This window comes from Canis lupus, chromosome 15 (genome assembly GCF_048164855.1).
Source record: "Canis lupus baileyi chromosome 15, mCanLup2.hap1, whole genome shotgun sequence".
Classification (NCBI taxonomy): domain Eukaryota; kingdom Metazoa; phylum Chordata; class Mammalia; order Carnivora; family Canidae; genus Canis; species Canis lupus.
The window spans coordinates 32,491,965-32,512,552 of NC_132852.1; the positions used below are offsets into that span (position 1 = coordinate 32,491,965).

Sequence of the window (20,588 nt, forward strand, 5' to 3'; positions counted from 1 at the left end):
ACCTGGAGCAGAGTGGCAAAGGGAAGAGTCCTAATAGCAAAAATCAGAGAATTGGAATGAGAGGGGAAACTGCCAAATGTATCATAGGCTATTGTAATGACTTTGACCTTGACTCTGAGTGATATGGAAAGCCATTGAGGCTTAGTCATAGTGATATGACCTAATATTTTCTTTTTTTTTCTTTTTTTTTTCTTAATTTTTTTTATTTATTTATGATAGTCACAGAGAGAGAGAGAGAGAGGCAGAGACACAGGCAGAGGGAGAAGCAGGCTCCATGCACCGGGAGCCTGATGTGGGATTCGATCCTGGGTCTCCAGGATCGCACCCTGGGCCAAAGGCAGGCGCCAAACCGCTGCGCCACCCAGGGATCCCTGACCTAATATTTTCAAGGATAAACTCCACCTGCTGTGTTGAGTATAAGCATAGAGGGTATCAGAGCAGAAGAAAAACCTGTTAACAGTGATCTATTGTAACAGTAATCTGTTACAGTAATCTAGGCTGTTAGAATATGGGGGCCCTTATAGTACCAAGGTTCACGATGAATGTGGCTCAGCTTGGATAGACAACATTAGAAACTGAAAAAAATAGATCACATTTGGATATCTTTTGAAAGCTGAAAGGATTTGCTGATGGACTGGATATCAAGTGTGAGAGAAAGAAAGGTGTCGGGCATGATTTCAAAAGTTTGACTACGCAGCTAGAAGGACGGAGTTGCCATTACTGATAACAGAGAAAATGTGGTTGGTATAGCAAATCCAGAGGGAGAGGAATCAAGAGTCCCTGTTACTGATGCTAACTTTAAGAAACTTCTTAAACATCAAAATGGAGAGGTTGAGCAGGCAGTTGAATATATGAGTCTCAAGGTCAGAGGAGAGTCCTGGCTGGTGACATAAATCGAGAGTTGTCGGTGTCCAGATGATATTTAAAGCCATTAGGTTGAAAGAGATCCCCAGCTAATGAATGTGCGTAGAGACAGGAAGAAAGCAGAGGACTGAGCCCTCCAGGGCATCAACATTTAGATGTGGAGGAGGTCAGAAGTCACTGCAGAGAAGACAAAAGTAATAGCCAGCAGAGTAAGAGAGAAACCAAAAGAAAAGAAAATGGTGTCCCAGAAGGAAAGTTTTTTTTAAACTTCATCTTTAAAAGTTAAACTTTTTTTCATCTTTAAAAAAGTTAAACTTTTTAAAACTTCATCAGGACATCTTCATTCCCAACCTGGATTTTCTGTAGTTACCTCCCTGTATCCAGTCTTGCCCTTCATCAATTTATCTGATCTTTCTGAAACATAAATTCTGGTCACGCCACCTCCGGGTTTAAAGCTCTTCAGTAGCTCACCATTAGTGCTAAGATCAAGTCCAAGGTTACTGAATATGTAAATGATGTGTTCTCAGCTTCCTCTTCTTAATCATATCAGCTTCTCTCAGTAGCTGAATCTTTAGGTAAGTTCCACTTGCTGCTTCCTTTATTCTTCAGCCAAACGAAGTGGTTGGGTTTTCTGAATACCCTCTGCCCATTTTCACATGTATATTCTGTTACTTCTGTCTGAAAACTTTCCCTCCACCTAATCCTGAACTTGTTGACCTCAGTCTTCCTTCAGATCCCCTATAAGACCTTCACCCACCAAGCCCTCATTAATTCATCCTATAGTTTACCCAGTATCAAACTATTTTCCTAATTCTCTATTTTCATTGCCCCGATGCTGGTCTGGATTCCCCTTCTCAGACAATCCCTGCCTGCAGGTAGACAGGCTTGAGTCTTACTTACTCTTATATCTGTGGCATTCACCACCGGCCTAGTAGGTATGAGATGGATTCATGTATGTATTCAAAACACTTGAATTAATGCCTTACATCCTCCTATTAACTCCTCACAAGGCCTTTTATTGTTAAGGTGAAATAAAGTCTGCTTCCAAATATTTTTACTCAATTATGTAGTAGCTATTTGCTTCTAAATATTTTTACTCATTTATGTGGTAACTATTTATTATACAATTGTTCTATATAGTCTTTTCTCTGTGAAGTGTGAGGGGAAAAAATAAATGTTTCTTCCCCACAGCTTCAATACAAAGTAGAAAAGGATAAATGACTCCAGAGAAGGAGAAGGACACAATCTTGAATAATCATTTATTCTGTACCAGACATGAAGTTAAAGCCCAAAACGTGTGCTTTCTGGAATCATTTCTGTCAAAGAACGGCCCAAATGTGTCCCTAAAGTCTAAAAACTAGGTATACCCTTCTCACTAACACCCATCTCATTATGTCTTTTGTAAAAATGTACTGCCTTCATCCATATTGGAATGCTCTGGAGCCTGGGAATCACCATCCTTTGGGAGCTTCACAGTGTTAAGGAATGCCTCAGAATTTATGTGGCCCACACTATATTTGGACATTTCTTTTAGCCTATGAAGACTTGAATAGCACTTTGAGCCCATGGAACTGTCTGTGACTTTGGGACATATCTTTACACTCTCAACAGACTTTTAGGCTCTTCTAAGCTAACATTAGACTACTGGTTTCGATGCTGATCTTTCAACCATGCATTATACATTTTTTTTTCTTGTAGTTTGCCCATCATTTTTCTTCATCTCCTGCTGATTATTTTTGATTACCTAAATATAGCACTTTCTGCAAATTGCATGACTTGTTTTGTACTTCAGGATCATCCCTACTGTGAATCAATCCAACACATCTATATAGGCAACATTTGTAATTTTCTTACCACTTCCAATGTCCTTATTATCCAATTTTTATCCTAAGTGTGTGCCTTTTCTTACTACTATTTTCAATGATATTGTTGACTCTACCCTTAATGAATGTGATGGGATTTTCTTCATTTCATTCCCCAGAACTTAGCACAGATAGAGAAGGAGCTGATAGACAAGTATGTTCTTCAGCAAGAGAATAACCCAAGTTTCTTGTTAGAAGGTGAATTCACAGGCCCCATCTCTCCACTTGTCAGTATTTTCAAAGATTACAGAGTTTATGCTTTATGCCTTCACTCTTTAGGAGAGGAAATTAAATAAAGTAAAAAATTATTTTCTCAAGGGTTAGAGTTCAAATCCTATTCTTTTTTACTCTATCCCCTAGCCTAATTTGTTCTTCCTATCTGATGGGGAAAAGCACAGTTCTTTTGCAGCCAAAGGGACAGCTACCAGATAAAAGAGAGGACCCTTAAATTTGAATGTCAGGTGAACAACAAATTTTTAGCATAACCATATTCCAGATATTGCATGGGAAATATACTAAAATTATTCATTATTGATCCAAAACTCAAGTTTAACTGTGTCATATTTTTATTTGCTAAATCTGGCAACTTTGCTGAAAAGGAGGAATATAACATGCCTGAAGGTGCACTATCAAGAAACATTTTATAAAATAAATTCCTTTATTGCCAATTTTGGAAGAATGCTTAAAATTGAAACAGATATTGAGGGGAGAACCTTTCAGTAAGAGCAAAAAATCTGAACAACAACAAAAATTCTCCTGAAGTACAAGGTCTATTGAAAATAGGAGTAATCAGACTTGGCCAGAGAGTAGGGTCCATGTGGATGAGAAGTGGATGAAAGCTTTTGAAAAATGGGATGGTGCAGAGCATAAAGCATCTTGAGCCATAATATAAGTCCCTCCTGGAGCGGACTCAATTCATACTAGAGAGTCGTTGAAAGGTGTTGGAGTGGCAGTACCAGAACTGTCTTTGGGAGGACTAATCCACGTGTAAAATGGCTCTCAGTGACCAAAGACTATGTACGAGGTAAGACGAGCCTGTACACTGAGGGTGTCAAGTGGAGTGTCTCCTATTGAAATTGAGATGTGAGATGCGCTGGAAATATAACAAGTAAGGTTTGTGAGTGGTTTGGGGGAAGGACTAAATGGGGATGGAATGAGAGATGAGTCTTCAGTCTCACTCATGGTGTCACATTACCTGAAAAAGGGAATATGAGAGAAGAAAACATTTGAAGAGGTAAAAGTGATGAATCCAGAAGTCAGAAGACAGATTTGTGATGTTAGCACAACATGCAGGTGGTGTTGTCCACAGAGCAGGAAAGAGATGAGGCAGGAGATCTCTAATGAGGAATGTTCGGCATCAAGGAAATCATTAAGCATTGTCTGTGAGCGATTATCCAATTAGATTGGCATGGAGCAAGGAAAGGGACTAAGAACTGAGCTTTCAAGTCTGTCTATAGAACTTTGAGAATGAAAGGTAGTTACTAAATAAGAAAGAAGATGGTAGGGGAATCAAGTTTAAGGAACATTCTTTTTCTCTCTAGAAGAAGGGTTGGCTTGGCTTGTCTACTGCTATAGAGCAGTGGGAAAGAGGAAGACAAAGACATTACTGTTGAGGCACACATTGTAAACAGCCTTCAAGAAAGAACAGTGATTTGGCAGGAAGACAGATCTTAAAGGGTAAGAGAATATTCAAACATAGAAATCCTGGACTAATTATCATATGGCCTGGCAACAGGTGAGGCGAATGTAAAAAGAAATGAAGTGCATCTCTAGGTTCTGATAGGAAAGACCTACAATATATTGTATGTGGACCACCCACAACAAAATAAAATACAGTAAAAGAAATATAGCGCGGAACCTTTAGAGTAAAAAAGATAAGTGAAGGACATTCACATTTTCCCCCCCAAAGATCCCAAAGATACTATCAAGATAACTTCTGGAAAAATAGTAGTTGAAGAATGCATTTTCTCCTTGCATACTGTTTTTATACTTCCTAAAACATTTTCTCACCTTATACATGTATTTTATTTATTCCCTTAACATAAGTGACAGCAGTTAATTGGTTAGAGAAATGTATTAAGAAAACACATATTAAGAACTGTTAAATGTTGGGGCACCTGGGTGGCTCGATGGTTGAGCATCTGCCTTTGGCTCAGATCATGATCCTGGGGTCCTGGGGTCCTCTCCAAAAGGACCCTACTTCTCCCTCTGCCTATGTCTCTGCCTCTCTCTCTATGTGTCTCATGAATAAATAAGTAAAATATTTTAAAAAAAGAAATGCTCAATGTTAAAAAAAATGCTTTCAGTTCTTTTTAAACAAAGAGCTAAGAATCCATGGGTGTAGAGAAGACCACGCCTTTGAGAAGTTTATCTGAGAGGAAGTTGGAGAAGGATTTGGTGGAGAGGTGATTTAAGAAGACTAGACAGTGTGTGGAGGCAGAGGGCAAGGCTCAGGTGCAGAGGAAAAATTTGAAGATGCAAGACCAAAAGGGAATAATGAATGAGTCCAGGTCCCGAGGGAGGCAAGAGAGGGCGGGATCAGAGCCGGTCTGACCCAGATGATGAGCATCTCTACAGGAACAGAGAAAAGGGAAGTGGATGCACTCATGCATGCAGGAGTGGAGGAATTTCGAGTTGTGGGGGAGTGGGCTCACATATGACGGTCACCATGTCTTTAGCTGGAAAGAAGAGCAGGTGAGCAGGAGCGCTCCTTTTGAACTAGAACAGCACCTGGCACGTAGTAAGCACACTGAAGAATTGGCTATTTTTGTCATTCATTGCAACAGTAAAACAACAGTCACCAGAATAACAATAATGAGGTTCTTGACGGGAGATTAGAAGAGCCGAGGTGTTGATTGGTTAAGGGGTTATGAGATTCCAAGCAGTGCAAATATAATTGGGATTGTTCACCATGGTTGGCCACGGCTGGCCATTTCAAAGCTATTTTCTGATGTGTTATTAAAAAAGTTACTTCTCAATGACAGCAAGGATAAACCACTCTAACAGTAACTTCTGTTATATTTCACCATCTAATTAAATATTCTGGCACATGACTCTAGCCACAGCACTGGCTGTGCAGGGAGCCAGGGGCAGGTGCTGAGATGGCCGGTAGCTGCCCTTCCAGGGGAGTGAGCACAGCAACAACTTCTTTCGTCTTCCATTTGTTTTGCCTCCCTGTGAATTTCGATGGTGTGGGTTCCTCAGTATTTTACCATCTCTGTTAGATGCCAATTCATGTTGTTTTTTCTCATGAAACGGTAGCAGTAGTTGTTCTATAATATTTAATGGGAGATAGAATATTCTAGAAAAGCATTTGCTGTACTCCTTTATTTTGTGTCACTATCTAATTATATAAAATAGATTTTAACCTGATATATAGTTAAGCTCATAACACAAGAATTTAGTTATATTCCCATTAATTAGTGGCAATAATCAGTCTTTCACATGGGAGTCATGTGAAAAAGGGCAGAGTAAACAGCCCTTATATTTAGTCCTTTGGGCACTAGATTGGTTCCTCTAAATTCCTAAAGACATGGAACTTGCTGATGCCTGTTCCTCACCCTAGGAAGTTCACAGGGACTTTCAAAGGCCACTTGCTCCTTCTCACCAGCTTTGACCAAAAATAAATAAATGAAATGACTGCAGACTGTTGTTAAGTCGTGCTGCTTTCTTTTCTTTTCTTTTTTTTTTTTTTTCAGAGATTTTCTGAAAGGAAATTTCAGTCTCCTTCAGAACTATAGTCTCCCTCACACTTTTTTTTTTTAACAACCCTCATTGTTGAAAAGGTCATTTGAATATCTAACCAGAGCCCCAATTGCTACAATAAAAGGCCATGTCCTCCTCTGCAGTCCTTGTTAAAAAATGGCAAAAAGTTGGTTACTCGCATCATCATAAAGGAAGGGCCACTGAGCGCCTACTGTGGGCCTGTTCTCCTCTTGTGACAATAGTCTGTGCATTAAAGATCACCTCCAGTCACCTTACAGCTCTCGCTTCTCCAGGCCAAATGAACCCATCAACATGTCCTCTCCAGGGTCCCAATTTCCAGCTCTCTATTAATCTTTGCAGCCTTTCTCTGCAGATATTCCACACTCCTTCCAGCAACGAACCTACTCCACAGTAGTTCCTGACTAATTTAGAATACAAGAGATTTCTCAGTCCATTCTCAGTTTTGTTTTCTCTAAGGTGTAAGATTTTATGCAACAATTTTTTATTAGTTTCAGAGGTAGAATTTAGTGATTCCTCAGTTGCATATATAATACCCAGTGCTCATCACATCATGTGCCCTCCTTAATGCTCATCACCCAGTTACCCCATCCCCTCACCCCCCTCCCCTCCAGCAATGCTCTGCTTCCTAGAGTTCAGCATCTCTTATGGTTTGCCTCCTTCTCTATTTTCATCTTATTTTTCCTTCTCTTCCCCTACTCAACAGGCTTGTTTTTGTTTTTGTTTTTTTGTACCACATGTTGGGTCCTTCCATGCTTTTGCCTAAAGCTTTTGTGACTCTTGGATCAAGGAAAATTGGGGTGAAAACATAGGAAAGATATCAATAACATATTGATATGTAAGGTTTCATTCATGAAACAAGGTCGGAGAAAAGTATCCTGTGCCCACAGAAAGCAGAACAGCATTATCAGTCACAAGATATCGGTGCTTTTGTTCAAAAATCATTGTGAGCAAACAGACCTTCAACAGGTGTATGTGAGTAAGCAGACAGGTATAAACATATATATGTGTTAATGTAGAGAGTCCCTGCGGTAGGATTTTTGTAATCAACCTCAGAGTGTTGCTGCATTTGGAGACCAGGTAAACAATCAATAAATAGTTGCAAAGATCTGCAAATTTATGTTGGAAATTGTAGAGATATTACTGTTTTTGAAGCGTTTAAAGCAGTTAGAGAGAATGCATTGGCATTCAGATAATTAAACAATAGAAAGCATAATCCAAAATGAGTTCTAGGAACCCTAAGTGATATTGGAATTTTGAAGAACATGGTTGGCAAGGTTGGCTGGATCCTCCAGGCCAGGGTTACTTTCTTGGAGGAGATGGGCCTGGAGCTGGCACCTGATAGATGAGTAGTACCTAGATGCCCAGGGGGAGGGGGTAATATTTTACAATGACCTGCCACACAGAGCCATTTGCTAGCAGTCATCCATCCACCCGACAGGTAAATTACAGTTGAGTTTGGGGTGTAGGGCAATGCAGCAAAGCAGAGCATGGAGAAAGCCATCAGTGCCTGGGTAGTGGCAGCCCCAGTTAGTCATGTTGTTGGAAAGACTCCTCTTGGGAAGGAGCAGTGGTGGCTTTCAGTGTTTGCATAAGAGTTGAGTATGTGCCTATGTGCATGTGTGCACACACATACACTCTGCTTCCACCCTCTTCCCATGAAGTCATAGTGGATGATATGGCACTAAATCTCAGATTCTTCTGGAGCCAGTTCTGAATACACAAGAAAAGTGAATCAACTATGTTTGTAAGCATGCAGCAATCCCTAGAGGAGAAACCACTCTCCTTTCCTAGAGGACAGATTAGAAAATAAAGAAGCAGAGAAGAAAAAGACAAAAGAATAAGGCGAAGCAAAAGTGGATAGATAGATAGATAGATAGATAGATAGATAGATGATAGATAGATAGAAGAAAAGAGCGAAGAAGAAGAAGAAGAAGAAGAAGAAGAAGAAGAAGAAGAAGAAGAAGAAGAAGAAGCACTGTGGCCCGACTTTGGAAGGGTTTGAGCTGTGGGTAAGGATGTCTGATTAAATCTCTCAGTACACATAGATGTGGCTTCGAATACTTGTGTCTGCCTCTGTCAGAATCCCATCACTGCTGTTGGACAAGAAACAAGAATATGTTAATTCACACATGCATCCTCATTTCCATGGCATGGTTGGCCCTCAACAAATGTTTGTTGAATAAATGAAATTATTAGATTATGAAGTTTTTCATTCCCAAGATAGATTGTTCTTGTAAAGTAAATACCACATTGCTTATCTTCCTTTAGGAGTCGATTGACTTCTGGCTTTTGGATTAGACTGCCCCACCAAGTGCCAGGGTGAGCTTTGTAAGGACACAGTGCCCTCCATACGAGTCTCTCTCCCTTCACCCCCAACCCCCATCCCCAAAGTCCCCATACTTATTTTTTTTTAATTCTGTAATACAGTATTTCATACTCGACTTAACTCAAATAGATTCTGCAAATATTCCTGGGAAATGCACTGAACGATATCAAACATTTAAATCTCACTCTGAAGGCATATGTAGGGTCCTTTAACAGGGTTTGTGTCTGAAAAAGAGAATTCTGGTTGTCTGGCTAGTAAGGGGGTGGAAACAAAGAATCAGACAGGCAGACAGAGGAGCAGACGCAACCTGTTCCCACTACTTGGTTTCATCTAGAGATATTCATGTCTACAGATGTCCATTTCCAGCAGAAGTAGTTTGTCCTGGTCATCATCCTGGCTTCTGCTCCTGCCTGTTTTAGCACCTTGGAAGCTAACTGGGTCATTGTCTCTACTTTGCCAACTCAGCAGCTGCATTCAGTACATGGCCAGGCTGTTTCTCTGTCTGTGCTGAGATAGAATGAGCAGGTGTGTTCTCCCCAGATACACCTTTAAGACAATAGTGCCATCCGTCAGTAGTGCCTGAAGAACTGGCAGGAAGCAGGGGGAAGGCTAATTGGTTTCCATCCACACTTGTCTCACTACTCCTGGTACCCTGGTACTCTGTTGTGTTACGTGTCCTCTCTCTACTTTATTATGTCCTCCAAGGAACTTAATTGAATAGAGGGAGGGTGGGAGCCTAAGTGGGACCGTAGCTGCCCTTCCCTTTTTCTATGTGACACAGACAGATGCTGGAACCCTGGGGTCAGGTCCCATCACCACGTGTGTGTTTCTGGTTGATCAGAGCAGACCACCACCCAGAAGCCTCCATTCCTTTTCCTTTCCCAGCGGGACCACCATAGAATTGGAATTAAAACCTGAGTCATGCCCTGTGTCTCAGCACCTTGTAGGCTGTTGTGGTTATTCCAAGTGTCTTATAATCCTGTAACCTTTCAGATACCGTTCTTTTAGATGGTTACACTCCCTTACAAATTATTTGTATGTATTAACTACCCTATTGCTGAACTGGTTCTGCTTGATTTCCTCATTTGCTCTTTAATTTGGTAGTGCCTTATTTTACAGCCCACTAACTTTGTCAAAAATAAATTTGTTTTACCTGTGTGGTTAGTAGTACTCAGTTGATAACATAAGTACCATATTAGGCTGCAGTGAATGCATAGTAAGCACCATGCAATTACAAGGTGAATATATGATAGCTCTATTTTAGCCTCTAAACCCAACACAGGGTGACAGGGTAATTACTTTGGGACCTATTAAGTGTACGCACCCCATCATCTATAGAGAGATGAATTACATAGTTAGCAGTGGCCACCTTCTCCTTCCACATACTTACCAAGATGAAGACTCTTTCAGGGTTGTGTGGTCTTGGATAAATCTCATTTTGAACCTCAGTAGCCATTATGAATGTCTTCAGGAATGAACCACACCCAGAGTACAACTGGGCAACAAAATGGAAAGAAGCTACACCAATCTTGGGGGTTGGGGAGACACCCACATTCTCAATACAACTAACGCTCTTATTTTTGCTTTGCCTATGCATTCAATAGGATGGAGTAGGAGAGGTATGGGAGAAACAGCATGTGCCCTTTTAGAGATGAGTCCTCCTCCACAAAAAACGTATTAAGTCTAGCATTTAAATGGTGCTAGAAAACATTGACCATGGACATCGGAGCACCTAGGACCAACACCTCCATATCTCACAACAGAAATTCTCTCATAATGACTGTAAATACCCTAAGCTAATGTTGTCGATGTTCTCTTAAACTGAATGATTTGTGCCAAAGCTAAAAATCCCTATTTGTGAGCTCTGGTCTTCTCTCTCTTGACTCCTAGACCATGTATGACCTTCTCACCCCAGCCCACTCTCTGTGAATGCATGTTCCCCATGTCATATAGAAGCAGAGCAGTTCGCTCATATTTTGTCATTGTATGTGGATCTCATGTCCCCCCTCAAATAAAAATAAGATGCCAAAAAAAATACTTTGTGGGTAAATATGACTTCTAAACCAAGTAAATTAAGGAGTTGTCTGTTTTTCCTTGAAAAATATTATATTCTTTGCAAAATTGATTCTCTTTAAGATGTTATGATGTGGTAAGCTACCTTAATGCAGTCAAGATATTTGACTAGAGTCCATCTGATTTATACAGGTATTTGAGAAACATGATTATGTGTGAGAGTATAACTTATAGCTAGCTGCATTTGTCATTTTCTCTGAGCAGTAGCTCCAAAAATCCAATAGCATTCATTTGGTATCCCAGGGTGGCTCTTCAGCTCTGTGCCCATGTTGGCCATTTAGGATTTTTCTTGTGTCTTTCAGGCATTGAGAATGCCAGCGACATTGCTCTGTACTCGGGCTTGGGCGCTGCTGTGGTGGCCGTTGCAGTCCTGGTCATTGGCGTCACCCTTTATAGACGGAGCCAGAGTGACTATGGCGTGGACGTCATTGACTCTTCTGCATTGACAGGTGGCTTCCAGACCTTCAACTTCAAAACGGTCCGTCAAGGTCAGCGGCGTAGGTCCCCTCAACACCTCGTCCTCAGGACCATAGAGACTACGCTCACACAGGATGCCCAGTGCTCTCCGGCCCTGTGTGAAGGTAGCTCTTGGCACTGACAGCCGCTACCTAATTGTCTTTACATGTTAGGAAACTAGGCTCTGTGGGGTAGTCGGCCTCAGTCCTTGGCTACTAGGAGGGTAAATGGATGTCAGTTTACCATGAGCAGCATTCTTCCATCTTTGATATGGAATAAACTTAGCAAGTTATTTTGTCTCAGATTATCCAACTTTCTATTTTAACAAGCTGGCCCCGAGGAGGACCAACTATTTCACCATAATCTCCCATTCATATGAATTATACTCTTTATTAGGTAGAGTTATTTGTGTTCTATTTTGTAGAAGTGGAAAAGACTTTAGAGAATCTCTCCTAGCCAGCAGAGGGAGAAAAATGAAGTTCCTAGCCTAAATGACTCTTACCTGTTGCCCAGTTGAGCCAATTTTTTGTTGTAGGAAGAAGGGAATCTATCATGTTGAACTATAGCAAGACTCATTTTCAAAACGGAGTCGTATAATTCTCTTTATATGAACCAAATCTGCTTCTGATTGCAAGATAGAGATGAGCCATACATGGGTTTTGGTTTAGAAAAAAAATAAAATAAAAGGAATTATCTCCTTTTAGAGGGTGAAAATTTTCCACCCTGACCCTTCCTGTCAATATTAACCACCTTTATTTCTATTTGTTGTGCATCTCTACTGCCCATGGCCCTGGACGAATAAGTTTCACTGCTTGGCAGTGATTGAGTAGTGACCGGTTCTGAAGTTGAACCCGAACATGGTAGAAACTGGAAGATGGCCAGTAGAGACAAAATGCTTTCCTGCCTGCCACTCATTTCTGGGCCCCAGAGGTTCAGGTCTGAGCCTGCTTGGCCTCAGAAAGGGACACATCCTGTTAGTAGTTATGATATGATTATACAAATATGTACCTAGCTTAATAGATATGATTTAATTAGAAATAAATTGAAAAAAGAACTGATTTTATACTGCATAAGAAACTGGAAATACTTCCATCAAGTAATAAGATCTCAGTATCTCAGACCATACCATTTTAAAACAAAAGAAATACAGTTGTTTCAGAGACAGAGGCTTTGAAGTCAAATAGATTAATCCCAAATTACTATATGATGTAGTTGATTGATTATCTTCTCTGTTTCAATTTTTAGAGCTATAAAATGGGGATACTTGTATCCACCTCAGAGGGTCCTCCTGAGGATGGAGTAACCTGGAATAACAAGGATTATAAGCCCTTGGCATATAGAGGGTGCTCAATAAATGTAATGAATAGGAGTCTACAAGCTAATGGTTTCCTCTTACTTTGGCACAGGATGCCAGTGTGTTCCGTAGAACAGCAGGCAGCAGGTGAGGGGGTGGTTCCCTCGCCTAAACATTTTGAGAATGCTGACTTGCATAAGCTGAAACATATCTCCATAGTGGGTCTCCTTAGAGCTTACATTGTATTGTGAATCTCTAAAAGAATATATAGCCTTTCCAAACTTACTTCACCATTTTGTTTTTATTTTTAACTAAGAATATCCCAAAGCTAGTGATTAAAGCAAAACTCTTTTATTAAAATTCTACTCTACCCTATAGTCATTGTGAAGATACACCTCACATTGATTCTCATATTATTTTCACCTCTGTTGTCTTGAGAGACATCCCTTCTGAGCAAATAAAGCCAGAAGGTGAATGGTGATGAGACTTTTCAACAGAATGCCGTACTTAGAGTGAACCAGGAAGTTTTAAAAGGATTTCCAAAGGGAACCGTGGGGTAATCAGCCAACTTTCTTTAAACTGTAGATGGACTCTTATCATAGATAAATATTTGTATAATTAGGCATTTTCTCCTTAAGTTAGACTTAGGTGTAACTCTAGGAAATCTTTTTGCTGCTTCGCTTCACATAAGTGAGAAAGGTCTTTTAAAAGTGGCCAGAAAGGTGGTGAGAGCTCCAGGAGGTGAGGGCTTGAGATAAAATAGCCGTGAGACTCAGCAATATGATTTTTCAGGTCTTGGTGGAAGGGCCTGTTCCGAATTCTTTTCAGATGTGCCATGGTTCTCAAGTCCTGCTTCTTGCCAGGGAAGGCCATAAACAAGAACAAGGCTGAGACCTATAGAATTCAGTGCCGTTCCATTAAAAAGCACAGCTCCTGTATTGTGCCTGCATCTTGGCACCAGAGCCTCAAGCATGAAAAAAAAAAAAAAAAAAAAGCATCATCAAGGAGCCTTTAGATCTACAAAGCCATTTCATCTCATTTTGAACCTCCTCCTCTATGATTTTGGATTCTTAGAGCATCGGCACAAGAGGTGGGAAAAGCCAGGGTTATAGATTTCCTGCTGGCGTTGCTACAAATTATGAGTTAGAAGAACAATAGCGACTAATACAATATGGCCTAGAATTGCTACATTTTCAAAAATATCATACTTTAAACATTTTGTCAGGCCCCAAAGGAAAACTGTTTAATATGGTTTGGGTTTCAATTTGAGAAGTCGCATTGACGGACTGATATGGGTGGGAGGTTTGGGACCGGGGGTTATTTCGTTATTTACTAATAAATGAGATTACTTCATCACAAGAAAATAGCACAGCATTTCTTTTTAATATTTGGCCTAGAAAAAAAAAATCGGTTGAGCCCGAACAGATGAAAGTCCATTTTCTCATGTTTTTGTAAAGATTTTTTTTTTTTTCATTTGTTTCAAGACAGAAAGGAAGCCTTTCTCAGTTGCTCTGCCCGTGTGGGGCCTCTTTTCCCTGTCAGAGTGACATATGCGCTATTAGAGCAGACTGACTACTCAGACATGGCGTGATCCATGGGGTCTCCTGACCCTTTTGCTCTGAGGACACATCACTTCCTCTCCCAACTCCAGAAACGGCCCGGGATTCCACGTGAGATGTGCTGGCGCCAGGGCCGCTCTGGTTATAAACAGCCCTACCTAGTCACCGTGCTGTGTCACCCTTGGCCGTTTAAAAGGAACAGATGTTATTTTTGCTTCCAAACTGGATTGCAAAACATCTTTCCTCCTTTTTATTTTTCCTTTAAGCTTCTCTTTGCCAGTTCAGATAATCACATAAACAATAATACCTGAGTGAGTTGCCTGACGGGGTGGCAGGAACACTTGTTTTGAAAAGATGGCCTCCGAGGAGCTCTGCAAGAGGAGCGATTCGGGTCAGCGGCTTTCAGAGATCCACTGTGCAAGCCAGAGCTCCTGATCCCAAGGCCCCAGTCCCTCCTGTCCAGCCTGTGAGAGCTGCCATAGATTCTCGGGGCAGCCCTGAAGGGCAGCTGGCAAGAGCACGGATGCTACACAGTTGGCAGAGGCAGAGGTAAGGGGGTCACTGTGACGCCTCTGAGTTTCTGAGTGACAGAATGATTTTCTTTCACCAGGTAACTCCCTGCTCCTGAACTCTTCCATGCAACCAGACCTCACGGTCAGCCGAACGTATAGCGGGCCCATCTGCCTCCAGGACCCTCTGGACAAGGAGCTCATGACAGAGGCCTCACTCTTTAACCCTTTGTCCGACATCAAAGTCAAAGTTCAGAGCTCATTCATGGTGTCCCTGGGCGTGTCTGAGAGAGCCGAGTACCATGGCAAGAATCATTCTGGGACTTTTCCCCACGGAAACAACCGCAGCTTTAGTACAATGCATCCCAGAAATAAAACACCCTACATCCAGAATCTGTCATCACTCCCCACAAGAACAGAACTGAGGACCACTGGGGTCTTCGGCCACTTAGGAGGACGCTTAGTCATGCCAAATACAGGTGGGTGTCAAGTGTGCGTTTGTGTATTTCTGAACATTCTTTAAAATGTTTTATGTGTCTGTAATTATGTCTCATGAGATTCATTTTTAAGATCCTTACCATCTTTGCTACTTACGTGGATCCCTAAGGCTCCCTGATTTATACAGCAAACCAGAACCGACACAGAGATTAGATTTGGCAATCTTCACCTCAGTGTGGAGGGTCCGCTCTATTTGATGCCCTGTTAGAATTGACAGCCATATTTGCTAGAAGGTTTTCGTGGCCCCAGAGCTTAAGCCCCCTTGAAATACATTCCCTAGAACATGATCCGGAAGCACTAACTGAACACATTCCTTGACAGGACTGAGAAATACCATGTTTTGTAGCCAAACATGGTTTATACACTAGTAGATAATTTAGCGGAAGGACACCTGGAGTCAAATTTCCTCCGGAAGGGACCTAACACCGTCAGTGGCCATAGACCTTGCTTTAATGTTACTTTATGATAAGCAAGAATGCAGGTTCAGTACAGAGCTGTTCTTTTGAAAGCAGACTTCAAGTCCAGGGCTATATCACGCACACAATTAGTTCTCAAGAATTTTTTTTCCTCCTGTTGCTGAGAAGGGAGATTTTCCCGATGTTTTGATAAGGACACATAGGGTGTACAGACCAGGTCACTTTTAAAATGGCATCCTATCTGTGGATTAGTCTTCAGAGTTGCCATCTAAGACCTAACTGGGTGGCAGGAGAAGGCACTGTCTCTGATTTCTAAGCAACGAGAATTAGGTAGTGCTGTGAATCATTGCTGGTTGGCTGCTGAAAGGAAAGAGCACACTTGTCAGTAAGTGTGACAGAACAGTCAGACAGCATTGAATCAGGACCATCAGGGCCTCGACAGCCTTCCCTCTGAGCTACAGCTAACCACCCTCTCCAGATCAATCCTTTTATCCTCTAAATTGAAATCTCCAGTAGGACTAGTCTGAAGCTCCCATTGCAGCTAACTGACCCTATGGCAGCTTAGTGACTTGACCCCGCGCTTTGGTTCAAGTTGAGAAATGTCATGGTCTCCTGCCTCAGTTGCTTCCTGAGAAATAGCCCTCCAATGCAGGCCTGCTCATGATTTTGTGTTCTGAATTCTCAGTTCTCAAAATCTTCCTTGGTTGATGTCTTAGGACACGGTAAGAATCTTCGTTTAAACGTGCGCAAGAATCAACGGGTGACGTAATCCTCCCTGGTCATAATTGGCAGTCAGGAGGCTCAATGTGGAATGAGTCAGTCAGTCATGCTTACCAAGTACCTTTCTTGTAAGAATCTATAAACTAGAAGTGTGGGTTTTGGGAAAAGAAAATGATGCAAACCCCTCCTTGAGAACAGGATATAGTGATTAGAATTCTTTTCCTAGCTCAGTATGGGGTACTTCAGGGGCCCCCAGTAGTTATCTGCTGAATAAACTGGCCCACACTTTTCCTCTCTCTTCCCATCTTTGTGTGTGTTTACACATGTGGAAGGCATGCCAAGATCAACCCATTCATTGGCCTTGCTTGTTTAACGTTCATCAAAGAACATGAGATGAAATCATGAAACAGATTTTTCTTTTTCTTCCCTTCTGACTTAAGAAGCACTTGTGTTGAAATCTAAAAGTTCTGATGGCATTGCCTGATTCCCAAACACTTCCTCTGCAAAAGGGCATTTTCAAAGCTTCTAATAAGAAGCCCTGGACAAGATTGAAGCTGTTCACTGGGAATGAGTTTGAGGAAAAATAAGTGTGGGGAATTGAAACATATGCTATGTTATTTGCAGAACATAAATGCAAAATATGCCCTAGGGGGATAAGTGTAAAGAAGCAAGGCACGGCAATTAAATTGTTCTAATGCCATCCTCCCAGATTATTGTATGGTGCCTGGCAATGATTTTTCAAAAGGGATGGGATGGCCCCCACTCTGTAGAAATCATTTATTATGCAAAATATGAAGCAAGAAATTCAGACAGGTGGTTCTGTTGTCATATGAAATAAAAGGCTGTCAGGGTAGCAGGTGGAGTTTGGGGGAGAGTATGTTTCTTTAATCAGAAGTAACTGGTGAGTGACATATTGAAAATGGACACTTCTTTAGGGGCCCACAGGCATAAGGATTCCCCACTACACCTTTCATTCTTCATAAGATACTGTTCGCCACCCACACTACCACCCATCTTGACCCTGCCTCTGTGTTTGACTATGTCCCATCTCCATTTACAATTTGCATGTTTAAAGTGGGAGGAGGGAAGTGTGTTCAAAAGATAATCATAAAATTTCTGATTGAAGGAAAGATGAAATCGTTTAAAGCTCTAATGATCCTGTAGATTCAGGTCGTATTTAGGAGTATTATGAATAATGTTTCAATCTGAACATAGGGAATTAAGCTGACTTGAAAGGAATGAGATATGATCTGTTCTACAAACAGCCCTATCTCAAAAGTCTACACATATATTTATTCTGATTTGATATGGGAGTTGACCATCAGGCACTGATGATCTAGAGAAGAGACCATGTCTCAGAACCTGGCTTTAAAAAAAAAAAAAGTTTTGAATCCTATTACTTCATCCATTCAGGATGTTTTTTGAGTGCCTACTCTGTGCCAAGCATTGTACAACATGTTATTGATGTAATGAGCCATCATTACTTTTTTATTTTACATGCACTATATGATTTATTTGAAAGTTTGCAAAAGGCAAGCTAACCAACACGTCAGAAAGCAAAACATGACCATTTGCATTGGAAATTAAAAATTGGACTCTAAAGGGCACAAGGCAACTCTGTGGAAATGGCAGTGTTCTATGTCTTGATCATGGTGGTCATTACATGAGAGAATGCATGTCAGAAACACATCAATTTGTACTCTAAAAATGGGTACAATTTCTTGCATGTGAATTGTACCTTAAAAAAAGAAAAGAATGGGAAAAGAAAAATGGGAGCACAATGAAGTTATTATTTTGGGGTAATTGCTAAAGTAATTTGCTAAATTGCATCCTTGCTTGATGTTGCCTCCCTTGCTTCTATATCCAAGCCAAGGAATAAGAACATGGGGTGCCTCGGTGACTCAGTCACTTAAGCAGGCTCAGGTCATGATCCCAGGGTCCTGGAATCGAGCCCCACATCAGGCTCCCTGTTCAACAGGGAGTCTGCTTCTCCCTCTCCCTCTGTCTGCTGCTCTCCTTGCTTGTGCTCTCTCTCTCTGTCAAATTTTTAAAAATTAAGGGGTAAGGACTGAATGTCTCTACTGTCACAAGGGCCTAGGTCGTCTAAAAGGGAGGCAACAGAGGAAAACCACTGTGTCAAACTAAGAGAGAATACATAATATCTAGGGTGTACATTCAGCTTGACATCCACACACAGATTATCCTGTGTATTACAACTTCTGCTCAACAGCAGGGAAGGATGTACTGAAGTCCACTTCATTTGGCAACTACATTTAAAAAAGAACAGGAAATGAAAGGAGGAGCCTGATCAGAGCCTCCTAAGTATGGCAATTACAGTTCCATTGACATTAAAGTCCAGAATATAAATGGATACTCTTGCTGAAAAGCTGTAAGCAAGATTTAAATGTGCCTCATTCTTAGTGCTGGCGAACGATACTGATGATAACTAGCATGTTACTGAATAATGCTCATAAATGTGCATCACAAATTACTTGTTTTGCAATGAGTCTTGCATTCCTTGATTCTATAGCAGCTAACAGGCACATAGAAGGATATCAGTAAAGCCTGCCATCTCTAGATGTAAATTACCATCAGCAACCTGAAAGCTTTCTGTGCAATTACATTAGCTCTAATGAAAGGGGGAAAGGTGGGAACTACATTATTCAGAGAATAGGAGGATGTTCTGAGATTTTATTTTGCGAAGATCTTACTGTGTCTCTATTTCATTTCTTTTTATAAACAAGAAGCTACATTAAAGAGCATCTCTGCCCTGTCTAGATTCCTCTTTCTTGGCCAAAGTGAAATATTTACTTCACAGTAGACAAGAGGAGAGAAAGGACATTGCAGACGCAGTGTGATGTGCCTTCCTGGGCCTTCCCCCCTCGCGCTGTAGGATTTTGCTGAAGTTAGGCTGCTGATTTTTTTCTTATTTGACACCACCATAAATATGGTTACGTTGCCTTTAACTTTTATCTTTTTTAGCTTCAGTTTGCAAATAGAGGACCAAATACCAGCTATACAACAACCTACAATGTCCCTAAGCTTATCCATGCTTTTTTTTTCCCCCTCCAGTTTTCTTGACAAAATACAGTACTCCATTGATCACCTCTTTAAACTTACTTTGAGGTGCATTATTTATAAGACAATTTCATACCAGGCCTGAGAAAAGCATTAGAGGTCTCGCCCACCATCTCAATACCTTTTCAGGAAATGACTGGAGAGAGACAAGATACTGCAAAACATTCCTAAATGTTGCAGCAGATTAACAGATACACTGATAAACTCTTACAGTCTCAGATATGTTCGACAGTGCCTGGTCTCAGGACACCCAGTCTTTTAAGAGAATTAAAAAATGCCAGGAAGACCTTAAATTAAAAACCTTGAGTATGCAGTCAAATAACATGCTCCTCTTTATGTCACTTCTGGGAAACAATGTTTTCTCTATTATTATCTTGGACTTTTTAAACTTTTCAAAGATCAGGATTTCATAAATTGCTGTGAGATTTGTGTGTGTGTGTGAGAGAGAGAGAGAGAGCGAGAGAGCACACATCTATAAGGTGCTCAACTGAGGGGCTTAGAGATCATTGAAATAACCTCTTGACTTTTTCTGTTTTAGGGGTGAGTTTACTCATACCACATGGCGCCATCCCAGAAGAGAATTCTTGGGAGATCTACATGTCCATCAACCAAGGTGAACCCAGGTGAGAAACAGAGAAGCATGACATATTGATGACATTTTGAATATGGAATGGAGCTTCTGCAGAAATTCTGAGGTTTTTAAGATAACTTGGTGTGAAAGTGTGCAGCTAAAATCTGTGAGTTACTTGGCTACATAGAGGGGAAAAAACCAGTTGCGAAACTATTGGCTAGCATGAAAACATACAGAGCTGGCTCTGCAATTTTGGGTAACTAATCTAGGTCACTGACCTCTCGTCTGCAGACACTAAATGTAAAACTGAATCGGTAGGCAAGGCATTAGCAGGGCCCCTCCATCAATAATAACTGCTTCACAGAGTCTTCTTCTCAGAACAAAACAAAACAAAACAAATCATCCCAGGAGGTGTCCTTTGGGGCTAGGCATTATGCAAATGCTGAAAATGACTGACCTATCACCTTTTCAGGTCAGCACAAGACCTGCTGCTCTAGGCTGAGAGCGGATTTCTCAGGTAATCTTCCTCAATGTGAAAGTACCATCTACGCCACAATAGTTTTCAGGTCTGACAAATTTCAGTAGCATTAAATTCAATTACATGAACAAATACAAATCTTGTTGCGGAGTCTTTTA

General features: G+C 41.0%; 1 protein-coding gene across 7 annotated transcripts in view; it reads left to right on the plus strand.

The window, feature by feature from the left end:
* Window positions 1-20,588, plus strand: part of UNC5D (unc-5 netrin receptor D) — a 531,156-nt gene that overhangs the window by 449,399 nt on the left and 61,169 nt on the right. For 5 of the 7 annotated variants that reach the window (XM_072776397.1, XM_072776398.1, XM_072776400.1 and 2 more), the window contains 3 exons: window positions 11,154-11,339; window positions 14,771-15,148; window positions 19,920-20,004. In XM_072776397.1, coding sequence (XP_072632498.1) covers window positions 11,154-11,339; window positions 14,771-15,148; window positions 19,920-20,004 — 649 coding nt within the window. The remainder of the gene's footprint in view (window positions 1-11,153; window positions 11,340-14,770; window positions 15,149-19,919; window positions 20,005-20,588) is intronic. The other 2 variants (XM_072776399.1, XM_072776402.1) reach the window with 1 other exon arrangement.